We start from the raw sequence: 12,746 nt of genomic DNA on the forward strand, positions 1-12,746 counted from the left end.
CAGCATTTTTGTTTACAGAGGCATACATGAACTATGGCATAATAGATAAACACAATTCTAAAAGCACTTTCCTGTCTTTAATAAATTACTTTTGCCACATATAAATGTATTTGCCAATAATCAATTATGATGTGAAGACTCGAAAAATCCATCCCAGTGGTAAACAGTCTTGTAGCGACACATCTTCCTGCTTTACGGCAAATGGAATATGGCGGAGGGTAAGATATCTCTTGACGGACTACTGCTCAGCAAGGTACGTTTTACCAATAGCTCCTACTACTGACACTGAATGTAGAGACTTGGGGACTAAACATGGGAGTATAACGTGTTAGTAACTTTGTACAATATAGTTTGGGCGTGTAGTGAAAGACTGTCCTGCGTATCGAGGTAGTCGTTTTAGCTAGCTTCGGTGCTAGCGACCTAAATGGTTAAAAATGTCCCTGCAGTGGCTATAATTATTCTCAAAAACCGTCCATTAGTGTTGCGGTTTTTTGGGACCAATTTAGTTTTGCTGAGGTGTTCCGAGTGTTTCTGCGCTAATGTGATGCTCATCTTTATCTTAAAGGCTTCAACATTAGTTGTCATGAGTTAACGTTTATACATTTCAGCATCGTAGTTGCGACACAAGGACTAGACTCCGGTATTTTATCCGTCGTGACCTCAGGAGATGTTCTCTTAGAGAAAGTGAAACTGACTCACGTAGAGGTGTTTTTAATGATGGTAACCAGTGACAGCTTTTACATCATTATCGTTTATGTAACACACATGGCAAGTACAGAAATAGCTGGCGCTGTTTACAGCCGATACTGATGTTTATGATACTGGCCAGCATCTCATGCCTTTACATAGGGGCTTTTCTTGATTTTCTTGTTCCCCACTTTTCTGGCAAGGAAATCTCAACCATTTTAAACTCTTTAAATAGTTCACCACACCATCTCTGAGAACAAATGAAACCCTGATCATTTTAAACAACTTTTAATTTGACCTTTCACATACACACATACATTTTAGCCTCCTGTTTTGCAGATGGTAATCATCAAGCCGGACACGGACCAGTATACTAGTTTTATAGCAGATGTGGTTTAATGTAATTTGGAATGTGATACATTCAACATAGAAAGAGAAACTACATTGAACTTAAAATCAGACACAATTCTGGCCACTGAACATTCAATCATATGACTGTATTGTTTAACATCCGTCCTCCTTAAGGATTGAGTAAATGACTCAGTGACTTAATGGCTTAATTTGTGATCTCCTGGCTCCGACCCAGGCTTTGTTAAAAAAAACATGACGGGAAGCAGTGTGATAATTCCTTTCTATAATCCTTCATAAATTCTAAGTGCCTCTTAATTCTTATTTGCTAAACCCTTCACAATTTAACTATTTTCACTTGCGTGCATCAGCTCAATATATGTTCAAACTTTATCCTTGTGATAATAAGGCCTTGTGCATGAAGGTATGTGTGATTAGTGGAGATAAATGAGTCTTTTTAATAGAGGTCATGGTCATGGTTGCTCTGCAGGAATGGCAGGAGGCTGCGGACCTCAGAGTGGAGCTGCTCCACCACTTGAAGCAGCAGGTGCCGCAGATCTTCTGTCTGAAGAAAGAGTCCAGTCCTCAAGAGGAAGAGGAGCTCATACAGAGCTGCCTCCTCCACCCTCTGGAGTGCTTCCTGTTTGGAGAGGATCCTCATGAGGGCCTGGAGAAGCTCAAGCAGGGCAGTCCCTCTTCCCAACTCTGTGGACGTGTCTTTAAAGAGGGAGAGACTGTCTACTCTTGCAGGTCTGGAAAGGTTCTCTGATCCGAAACAAATACATTTCTCACAAGCTAGAAATGTAAAATATTCATCCTTTCTCTAGTAGTTAATTTTTGATACATTTCAGGGTATTTATGGCCACAAGTGCATCCAAAAATATGGCTGTTGCTACTTTTAGGCATGAAGTAATTCCCCGATCAAAACATACTTGAGTAACACTCCCAGTGGAAGCTGAGGTTACTGGATGAAACCTCAGGGTTCAAAGACGGCTGTGCAGTGGTCTCATTACTCTACAACACTGCAGAATGTAGGCTAAGAGTTAGAAGAGTAAAAGTGTTGACTCTCTTCAGTTTCATTCTGTTGGAGAACCTCAATGATATGAAAGGCAGCATCATCACAAAGATGTGCATCTTCATGTTTGAGCTTAACGCCAGTTATATTCAGGCTACAGGGTTTTGGCAGGACTATTGCACATTTTTAAAAACACCTAAAGGAGGATTTTTCTTTTTCAGTGGAAAAGCTGTTTACACAATCGTTTTAATTTTTTGGCTTGTGCTGAAAGTGACTTTTAACATTTTGTTTTCCTTCACAAATGAACAGTACTCTTAAGATTTTGGACCGGTATACTGTATATGCTTGTTAAGTACAAACCTGATGTGATGGTATGAACAAATGACAGTGTGTAGTGCATGAATTCAATGGCATGATGACATCTAATGTCCATAGCAAACTCTGTAGTCCCGTCTAGCCACAAAACATTGAAATGAATTAAGTTCACATTAACCACAGATCTTAGTTCTGGTATTTAACCAAAACATTAAAAAACAACAACAACAACACTGTCTGGCACCATTCTGTTGGAGCTGACGTTGTACTATTAATAATTATACACTATAACATAGCAATCCATCCATTCGTTTTCTATACTGCTTATCCGTTAAGGGTTGCGGGGGGCTGGAGCCTATCCCAGCTGACATTGGGTGAGAGGCTGGGTTCACCCTGGACGGGTCACCAGTTCGTTGCAGGGCAACAAGGGGTTCAGTATCTTGCTCAAGGACATGGTCACCAGGGGAAGTGAGGATTGAACCAGTGACCCTTCGGTTACTAGACGGCCGCTCTACCTCAGAGCCATGCCGCCCCATAACATAACAATCATAGTAATAATTAAAAGTACAGTGATCAGTTTGATGTACCAGCTGACCAGCTTTCTAATAAAGAAAAACACAGTTTTGACCTCAGTTTAGATGCCCTTTACAGGACTTTGGTCACTGCAGGGAGGCTATAATTGTGCAAATGTGGTGTAAATTGTTCCATCATTGATCAAATCCTTTTCAATATTCATTGCAGGGATTGTGCAATAGATCCCACTTGCGTCCTGTGCATGGATTGCTTCCAGGATAGCGTGCACAAAAGTCACCGTTACAAGGTTGGTTTCACTATAGATTTCTCCTGTCCCGTCTCCCCCCTCGGAGCTCTAGTGAATACAGTTTGGGCTGAAATGATTGCAGAGCAGAACAAGAGCATTCTGGAGGCAGATGAAAAGGCCTCAGGATGGCTGCTGTGGATATGGAGGGAGGGATTTGTGATTAATCCGTTACTTGAACCCCAATTAGGGGCTGTTCCCACCTAGCTGGGCTTCGCAGGCAAAAGGCGCCTGTATGATTAAAGACCTGAAACACCATTTGACCATGAGTTCATCACTCTGGATGTGTCCAGATTCACCTAAGTATTGTAGAACTACATTGTATGATGAAATTTAACTTATAATGATACTTCATTGTGCCTCAGCATTTGTATTTCAGGGGCACATATGTTTTTTCAGTGTGTGAACATACTGTATGATATTAAATGATTCAGTCACCACCAGCTTGTTCCCTCTTTGATAGAAAATCAGACTTTCTGATACCTTCTTGCACTCCTGTGTATAACTAATCAAAGTAATTCACCTATGTGAGTGTCATTAATTTCCTTTTTAATTTTATTTAAATGCCCTGATTCACTGAAAATATGCCTAGAATCAGTTGTCAGTTTTGTTGCCATCAGTCACTTATCTTATAGGTTTTGTTGTTGTTTTTTTGTTTGTTTTACCAGATGAACGCATCATCAGGTGGTGGGTTCTGTGATTGTGGGGATGTAGAGGCCTGGAAGATTGGCCCGTGCTGCTCCAAACATGACCCAGGGGCAGCCACTGCCATGGTAACGGTGAGTTACATAATAGAGCGGAAAAAGAGGGACGTGGGAGGGGCCGAGCTTGTCAGATTCTGTGTCAGTGAACCCCTGAATGCTTATTTTCCCATCTTAGGCTGGATCCTGTGGTCTTAGTAGTGGTTTTGACTTTGTAAATAAGAAAGCACAACTCAATGTTGATGAGAACCAACTGAGAAAATATATGATGAGGTTAAGAGGTCAGCAGGAGGATTTAGATTGAACAAGTGAATTAAAAATGGTTGTTTCTTTTGTTTTTTTTCTTGAACCATCTCGCATTTTTCATCTACAGCTTCGAGCAAATTTCCACCATGGACTCATTTTGATGATTACTTGTTTGTGTTCAACGGTTGTTTGTCAGCCTCGTGCTTGCCAATCACAGTGCTTTTGTCTCTCCTTTGATAAGATCGTGTTCTCTCTTAGCACACATGCAGCTTGAAAGCTCTGCGCCTGTATCCATAAACAGCAGGTGGTCTTAGCAAAGACATCGCTGGTCCCCGTCTGGCTGGCTGCTTTGTGTTTTCTACATCAGTCCCACACCAGTGCTTAACAAGCGATGACACAGCACATGACCTCGACAGCATCCCCACTCTGAGCCTGAAAGCCCGCCGCTCTATTGCAGCCCTCTTTTTGTTTAGATTGTGGCAGATACCAGCGTTTGTTCTCACACACGAGTGTGACGTAGTGAATAGTGTAAATATACAGACTCACTATGTTTTGTTTGGTTTGTGTGTTAAATGTTAGACATTTGTATGAAATACTGAGCTTCTTTGTGGAATGTTTGCTCTCAGGGGATTTCATATTAATGATACCAATATAGCTGCCAGTTTTGCTCTTATTAGGCCAAAATATTTAGTGATTCCATGTCAAAATAATGGAGTCGCTGCTAGTGACACAGGAAATGAGGATCAGAGGAGGTTATTAAAGCCAATTTTAGCCAAGTTAGATCAGCATATATTTCTGTGAAGCTGCATTTGTGTTGACTGCTAATAAGTGTTTCCTGTGCTTGTTTTGGAAAGTTCATGTCTTAGGAGCAAGCACAGTACACTTTTAGATACACAATATTTTGATTTAATCAGTCAAGGCTCTCTGTTGACTGTACAAATGACAACTTTTCTATGTGAGAAATGTTTCCAGTAAGTCAAAGACGTGTCCATGTGTTTCATGGAAATAATTTGAGGAGAGGGGTGGTAGTATGCTCAGAAGTCCCATATGATTCTCTCCACCTTTGCAGGATGAGTGTGTGTTGGAGCCAGATCTATACGAGCGAGCTGAGAAGCTGTTCCGGGTTTTGCTGTCCTACGTCACAGATTTTCTGGTGTGGGAGGAGAACTTTGAGCTCTCGGCTGAGCTCCAGCCAGAGTATGGCCCGTCTGATCACACGCATTTATAAGGTCCATCAATAGCCAACACACCGTCTTTACTGTAACAGCCTTATTTTTTTGTCTTTGCAGGATAAAAAATGATGCATACTACTGTGTGCTGTACAATGATGAGCACCACTCTTATGAGCATGTGATCTACACCCTGCAGCGTTCTGTTAACTGTGATCAGGCTGAGGCACAGACGCACACAGCACTTATTGACAAGGAGGTATTTGGGTTTTTTTTTCTGCTTAGTGCTCCTATTGTAACCTTCATCATTTCAATATCAGTCAATCTCATGAATATTCTTAACTGTTAAACAGGGTAGGCGGGCAGTAAAGCGAGGAACCCTACGTTCATGCCTTCAAGCAAAAGACCTCATAAAGGTAAAAACACAGACTCACTCTGCACATATTTAGATGTAGAGATGTGTGTATTTGTGAATTTGTGAGCGTTGTTGTTGAATTTCGAACAACTTAGCGAACTCAGATTGATCACTGCTGTGTTGCAGTCCAACTCGGAGCACATTTCGCTGCAGCCTCTACGTGTGGAGATCCTTCATGCCACTGTAATGGCTCACCAGACGTTTGCTCTGCGTCTGGGCTCCTGGTTCCAGAAGATCATCAGTTACTCAGGTGCTCCCGTCATTGTCGTCATTATCATCATCATCTCTGTACTTGGTGTCTGATGCTTGTCATGCTCATGTAGAGTTGTATGTCTTGTGTCTTGCCCAGTGGGCTTCAGACAGGCCTTCTGCCGGGTAGCATTAGAGCCCAGCACAGATGGAGACCTCTTTTGCCTCATCAGCAGACTCATGTTGTACGATGCCAGGATGCACAAGGGCAAGTGGATCTGATGCTGACTTTTCATTCATAAAATTAACTTAATCACAACTTTATTTCATTCATTAACTCAGAGGTTGTTTTTTTATTGTTTTGTTTTTTTCAATCAAGGAGCTCGCAAGATCGTACATGAACTGATTTTCTGTAGTATGCTTATGGAAACCGAATTCAAAAGGCTCTTTGCTATAGAGTTCACAAAGGTAATGAAATATATATACATATATATATTTTATGTTTAGGCTGTTTTCTTTCACATAAGTCAATGCATGTCCTGTATTTGGTTTTTCAGCTTTATAAGCAGCTGCAGCAGGACTTCATCCATGATGACCATGAGAGGAGTATATCCATCACTGCACTGTCTGTTCAGATCTTCACTGTCCCCACACTAGTGAGTGGTTTGTACCTCACGGTCTAGTAGTTAGACCAGAGCCTCCTCAGGCATCACTTTAGAGAGCCTAAGCTAGAGTAACATGCCCTTGCACTTAGTCAACGTCAGTTTGGTTTATCTGTAACATTAAAAAAACATACAGGAAAATAACTAAAAAAAGAACATGTTTGCATTCCAATTCCCTTCCCACAGGAGCCCTTGTTCCAATGATTTTTTTGGGGTAAGCATCAGCATCAACATGGAGGATGGATCAATGCGTGTTTTTTGAAAGAAAATAGAAGTTTTATCAGCAGTCCTCGATGCCTAACTGTTGTGTTAAACACCGTCTTGACTCGCGAGACAATGTTTTACTTGTTTCAAAAAGATTTGTTGTGCCAGAGTGGGCCAAGTATGGTATATCTTTCATGAATAATTGTATTGTGCTCACATTCCTCTTCCCTCCTCTAGGCCAGACAGCTGATCGAAGAGGGAAATGTCATTAAAGTGATCGTCAACACAGTCATGGCATTGCTGTGTGAACATCTGGATGATAACAATCGCTTCTTCTTCCTTGGCTACAACTCGGACAAGTTTGCGCGCATCCAGGTCATTTTCCACGACCTTAGGTGATTAAAGATGCAACCGTGTCAACGAGTTCTTGATTATTTTCCACTACTTCTTCTCCAGCTAAGATGTTACTTCTGTCTTAGGTATATTCTGATCAGTAAACCCTCAACGTGGACAGAAACGCTGCGGACACAATTCCTGGAGGGATTTAAAGACTTTCTTGGGCTTCTCAAATGCATGCAGGTAATTATCATATTTATTCATTCTTTGCTGGTCAGTGATGGGCGTCAGTGTATAACTATCTTATTCATCTTTATCAGGGTATGGAGGAAGTCAAACGCCAGTTTGGTCAACATATTGCAGTCGAACCAGAGTGGGAAGCCGGCTTTTCTCTTCAGATCCAGCTCCGGCATATTCTTGCCATGTTTCAGGACTGGTGCTCCTCTGATGTGAGATGTCATGGATTGCATTTTTAGAGTAATGCCCCTTATACTGTCCAGTTCCTTAAATGATACTGATGCTGTCTGTGCCTCCCGCCCAGGATGAGATCTTGCTGCTTGCATTTAAAGAGTGCCACAACGTCTTAATGCAGTGCAATAATCAGTCTTTCAACCGGGAGGCCGCTGACTACTACATGTGTAAACAGATTCTTCATGTTCATCCTTACAAAGTGTCTCAGGAGCCTGTCAGCATACATCTACCCATCTCCAGGATCCTGGCTGGTAGGAGAACTCATATTAGAAACGCAGTGATTTATTGGCGTGTTTTCTGTGAGTCTGAATTGTCTATTGTGATCTCCAGGCTTGTATGTACTGCTCTGCAGAACAGGGGCAATAGAGCGTCTGCAGGATGTGGTAGGTTGAGTTGTTGTCGTTCATTTGTGAGAAATGTTTAGTAAGATAACTCCAACAGTGAGATAAAAAGCACATTTTGAACAGGCTTTGTGGATCTAATTGTAAAAGCAAAAAGTCTGTGTGGCTTGATTATCTCAACAACTGCTAATCTGATCAACATCAGTCTTGCCGCTGCCTCTCAAACAACATGAGCTGCAGTTGTGTATTTACTGGGCTGATGTTCCTGATTTTCCATATCTTGCTTCAGAGTTACTGTTTTCTGTTTGCGCTGCAGGAGAGCTATGACTTCACCCAGCTGGCAGAGCATCCCCTGCGCTGTGTGGTGCTGGCTGCACAGGTCTCTGCTGAAATGTGGCGGAGAAATGGACTCTCACTGGTCAGCCAGGTATACTGCATTTTTCTGAACTATAAATACTGATTCAAATTCTGAAACTTAACTAAAACAATTTTAGTTAATCAACTTTTTGTTTTACACTTTCAGGTTTATTACTACCAAGATGTCAAATGCAGGGACGAGATGTACGATAAGGACATTCTCATGCTTCAGGTTGATGTCAATCTTTGCACATGCTCCTAACTTTTTTTTTTTTTTTTTTTTAAGATTTTCATTTTATAACACCAAATAACCTTGACTGCCAAATTGGGTTCTGCAGATAGCTGCTTCCAAAATGGACGCCAACCATTTCGTCATGCTGATCTTGTTGAGATTTGAGCTCTTCGATTATTTTAATGGAAGTTGTTCAAGTAAAGACCAAGTAAGAGACATCTCAATTATTATCTTGGGGGGGGGGGGTGCTATTAAAAGCTCTATTTATTGATGAGCTCCAACCTCATTTACAGGATGAATTGATACAGTGTAATCGATTGACAGAAGAGATGCTGTACCTCCTCATCGTCATTGTTGGTACTGTGTCACTTTCTGTTATTTAAACCTTAGAAACGAGGTGCTAGGCAACGCAGTGTAGTGTCTGACCTGTGTATTTGCAGGTGAGCGTTATGTCCCTGGGATCAGTCACGTGACTAAAGAGGACGTGACCATGAGGGAAGTCATTCACCTGCTGTGCATTGAGCCCATGGCTCACAGTAGCCTGGTCAAAGGCCTGCCGGAGAATGTAAGCTACCTTTCCAGTTTACATTAATATTTAATGTTCCAGTTTTCACCTATGGTGTCATAATGTAGAACAAATATATTCCTTGCAGGAGAGCCATGAAACAGGCCTGGAGTCTGTAATTACCAAAGTTGCCACCTTCAAGTACGAAAAAAATTTGAAACAGTTACCAAGTTTTATTTTGACTTTCATTTTATGGCTGTAATTTTTTTTTTTTTACTCTGCTTCTGTTTTTAGAAAACCTGGAGTATCTGGACATGGTTTATATGAAGTGAAAAAAGAGCGTCTGGAAGAATTCAACCCTTTCTTTTACCATTACTCAAGATCCCAGCATAGCAAGGTAACTCAGCACTAGTTTTACATGATATTGATACAGTTTCTGGTGACCATTCATCATGCTTGATTTAAAAAACATTTTTTTTAGGCCGAAGAGTCACAAAAGAAGAGGCGAGTTCAGGAGGGCAATGATAAAGGTGACCACCACACCTGCACAATCCCTGTCACCACTGTAATTTAGTCTCTTGACTGATTATTAATTTCATATTCATTCAACAACCGCTTCCAGCTCTGCGTCCTCCGGTGCCCCCAGCCTTCTGCCCAGCATTCTCTGTTATCGTACGTCTGCTGTGCTGTGACATAACCGTCCACGTTCTCAGACGCGTCCTGCAGAGAGCTGCAGAGGACCGCCAGACTCATTGGACAGAGATAATGATCCAGAGGGTACACACACATTTATCTTTCCTGTGTTTGTCATACTCTATTAATCATCTGTTGCCACTTGTAAACAAATGCATATCTTGTATCACACAGGCCCTGCATCTTATAGGTCAGGCCTTGCTTGAGGAAAAAACTCAGCTTGAGGACAGCACAGTGGAGGAAGTGACCTTTGATTTCAGTCTTAAGGCCCGCAGTAAGTGATTATTTTTCTCCGTCACTTTATTTGTCTAAGCTGTTATAGATGGGATCCAGTATGATTGTAAGCACTTACTCTGCTGTTCCAGGAATCGGCTCAGAGCATGGCAAATCTGTGTTCCACCTGTTGTCCAAAATTAAGGTTGTTCCTTCTCTTGAGGCCCAAAAGGACATGGTTAAATGGGTTCTACAGGTAAGATATTAAGTTAGCCTTTTCTACAGTTTAATGAGTTGCATCTCATAATGATCCTTCATCTATTCACCCTCCTCATTATTTTGTTCTTCATTGTACGCTGCTGTTTTTCTCCTAGATGTTTGAGTTTGTGAAGTGCCTCAGAGAGAAGTCCAGTCCAACAGCCTCCATGATTGTGGAGGCCAGCAAGCCAGAGGAGGTAACAGGACAACAAATTCATTTGAAAATCTGAATTTACCATCACCTTTGATGTAATATGAACTTTTCATGTACTGTTGTGGGCGAGGACCAAACCTGTGGGGGAACTAGTTTATGTGAGCAGTTCTGATGATTGGGGTGGTATTTCTGGGAACTTTTTCCTGGTGATTGACAAATGAAATAAAATATATTACTGCCATTATTTGTCCCCTGGCATAAGGAAGATAATTTATTACAGCTTCCCCCTCCAGTATTAGGAAATAGGTTTATATATGTGCCTGTTTTGACAGAACAATTTTCTTTAATGACAAACAAAAGGTTTACACTGAAGTCCCCGGGGATTTTGAGCTTTAACTCTTGCCCTTGTGTTGAAAGAACACACTTATTTGCATGGGAATTCACTCATATGCTTGTTTGTTTGGTTCAGAGTGCCCAGGACAAAGAAAAAGCTGAGCGGAAGAGAAAGGCAGAGGCAGCCAAACTTCATCGGCAGAAAATCATGGCTCAGATGTCAGCGATGCAGAAAAACTTCATTGAGTCCAACAAGATGCTGTATGAGAACATGCCAGAGAGCGGAATGCAGGAAGAGCGGGTTGCATCTACCGAGAGGTGAGGAGAGCTGCTCTAAAGACCACACAGTTGTGCTCTCTGGGCTAAAACTATTACAGAATAATGCATATTTGAGTAATGTTTATTCCTCCAGCTGCACCATGGAGCAAAAAGAGCTGTGTGTGGCCATCGGGCCCCATCGAGGGTCCACCCCAGCCGAGAGGGAAGTGCTTACCTGCATACTTTGTCAGGAGGAGCAGGAAGTTGCTGCCCAGGCACCAGCCATGGTACTGACTGCTTGTGTGCAGAGATCCACAGTGTTGACTCAGTGCAGAGGAAAGATACCGACCAGCAGAGCAGATGGTGAGTCTCCTTTCACTGATCATCATCAGAATCTGGAGAAAAACCAAACTCATCTGACTGTCATGTCTTTCTGAACAGGGACGGGGACATTGTACCCTCTCTTCATGCCTCCTGAGCTGGCTGTGGGGACTCACACAGGCAGCTGTGGACATGTCATGCATGCTACATGCTGGCAGAAGTAAGTCCTTATTAGAACTGATTGGGGCATTTCACCTTTTCTTAAAGTTTTCCTTTTGTGCCTGGCCTCATGCATGGCATAGTTCATTCTTTCATGTATGGATTTATTTTTTTCGAAGATATTTCGAGGCAGTCCAAAATACAACTAGGAACAGGCTCCATGCCGAGCTGATCATCGACCTGGAGAACGGGGAGTACTTGTGTCCTCTGTGCAAGTCTTTGTGCAATACTGTTGTCCCTCTCATCACCTTAGAGCCACTAATGTTCAACTAGTAAGTCAAATGTACATTCTGTAGGTAAATCTGCTGTAGTTGATGGGGCGATGGGTTATCTCAACTTTTATATTTCTGATTAGTGAAAATGCAGAGATAATTGGTCAACATTTGAGCCTGCCTCGCTGGATTCAGATCATCTCCGCCAGGATTAAAGGTCTCAAATCAGTCACCCAGGATAATGGTAAAAAGAGATATGGAACATTCAATATGTGCAAATCCCCCAACAACACAGTGTGTCGCTATCATGACCATGTGAAGATGGAATCTGAAGTTCCTCGTCTGTCTTGCAGATTACAATACAGAAGGCACTAGTAGTGATGGGGACACAGGGTTGTGTGGAGAGGGCCAGCCAGACTTCAGATCCATCCTGAGCTACGGTGTACAAGAACCGTGAGTGGTTTCTCACCTAACATTAATTCAAGCTGTGGACAGTGCGTTCTAATGCCTTGTTTGTACTGATTGTTTTTAGGAGAAAGTTCTCGGACAGTATTGCAGAGATGCTGGTTGTGTGTGCCACCACGGTCCACAGGGTGGGACTTAAGACGGCGCCCAATGAGCTGTGCCCACGTGTGCCCATTATGGCCTGGAACACTTGTGCCTTCACTATTCAGGCCATTGGTAAGATATCATCTTCTCCTCCTCCCTCCGTGTTACTTAACCTCCAGTTATATTCTAAATGTGTATCTGTACTTCTTCTCAGAAAACATATTGCAGGAAGAGGACAAGCCACTTTTTGGCTCCTTACAAAACAGACAGGTTTGTTGCCACATGTTGCAAACATCTGTCACATATGTTGTATCTCATAGTTGGAAGTTTGAATCACTACTCTCTCTCTCTCTCTCTCTCTTTTTTTTTTTAAGCTCGCGGGTCTGAGGGCAATAGTTCAGTTCTCAGCAGCCCAGAGACTGAAGAGCTCCCAGGCTGTCATCCAACGGCACTTTACTGATATGTTAGGAGGTAACTGGTCCATTGACGGTTGACTAAAATACATGGAAAACCACTCGGCTCTCCC

At 42.2% G+C, this 12,746-nt stretch overlaps 1 protein-coding gene across 1 annotated transcript in view; it reads left to right on the forward strand.

The window, feature by feature from the left end:
• ubr1 (ubiquitin protein ligase E3 component n-recognin 1) overlaps positions 1-12,746 on the forward strand; it is a 17,404-nt gene continuing 4,658 nt past the window's right edge. Inside the window, exons 1-37 of the mRNA XM_086182768.1 lie at positions 1-253; positions 1,526-1,785; positions 3,107-3,185; positions 3,851-3,961; positions 5,199-5,326; positions 5,419-5,557; positions 5,652-5,714; positions 5,840-5,963; positions 6,063-6,170; positions 6,282-6,370; positions 6,460-6,558; positions 7,006-7,163; positions 7,248-7,347; positions 7,425-7,553; positions 7,646-7,826; positions 7,906-7,958; positions 8,233-8,343; positions 8,440-8,505; positions 8,612-8,713; positions 8,799-8,862; positions 8,946-9,070; positions 9,159-9,211; positions 9,305-9,407; positions 9,492-9,540; positions 9,633-9,787; positions 9,878-9,977; positions 10,069-10,172; positions 10,291-10,371; positions 10,798-10,979; positions 11,074-11,282; positions 11,361-11,460; positions 11,579-11,731; positions 11,815-11,915; positions 12,025-12,124; positions 12,204-12,352; positions 12,435-12,490; positions 12,595-12,691. Of these exons, the coding sequence (XP_086038894.1) occupies positions 209-253; positions 1,526-1,785; positions 3,107-3,185; positions 3,851-3,961; positions 5,199-5,326; positions 5,419-5,557; positions 5,652-5,714; positions 5,840-5,963; positions 6,063-6,170; positions 6,282-6,370; positions 6,460-6,558; positions 7,006-7,163; positions 7,248-7,347; positions 7,425-7,553; positions 7,646-7,826; positions 7,906-7,958; positions 8,233-8,343; positions 8,440-8,505; positions 8,612-8,713; positions 8,799-8,862; positions 8,946-9,070; positions 9,159-9,211; positions 9,305-9,407; positions 9,492-9,540; positions 9,633-9,787; positions 9,878-9,977; positions 10,069-10,172; positions 10,291-10,371; positions 10,798-10,979; positions 11,074-11,282; positions 11,361-11,460; positions 11,579-11,731; positions 11,815-11,915; positions 12,025-12,124; positions 12,204-12,352; positions 12,435-12,490; positions 12,595-12,691 (4,126 nt within the window). The 5' untranslated portion in view covers positions 1-208. The remainder of the gene's footprint in view (positions 254-1,525; positions 1,786-3,106; positions 3,186-3,850; positions 3,962-5,198; positions 5,327-5,418; positions 5,558-5,651; positions 5,715-5,839; positions 5,964-6,062; positions 6,171-6,281; positions 6,371-6,459; positions 6,559-7,005; positions 7,164-7,247; positions 7,348-7,424; positions 7,554-7,645; positions 7,827-7,905; positions 7,959-8,232; positions 8,344-8,439; positions 8,506-8,611; positions 8,714-8,798; positions 8,863-8,945; positions 9,071-9,158; positions 9,212-9,304; positions 9,408-9,491; positions 9,541-9,632; positions 9,788-9,877; positions 9,978-10,068; positions 10,173-10,290; positions 10,372-10,797; positions 10,980-11,073; positions 11,283-11,360; positions 11,461-11,578; positions 11,732-11,814; positions 11,916-12,024; positions 12,125-12,203; positions 12,353-12,434; positions 12,491-12,594; positions 12,692-12,746) is intronic.

The sequence above is a fragment of the Aulostomus chinensis genome, chromosome 17 (assembly GCF_037954235.1).
Source record: "Aulostomus chinensis isolate RoL2024-O1b breed Wild chromosome 17, RoL_Achi_v1.0, whole genome shotgun sequence".
NCBI lineage: Eukaryota > Metazoa > Chordata > Actinopteri > Syngnathiformes > Aulostomidae > Aulostomus > Aulostomus chinensis.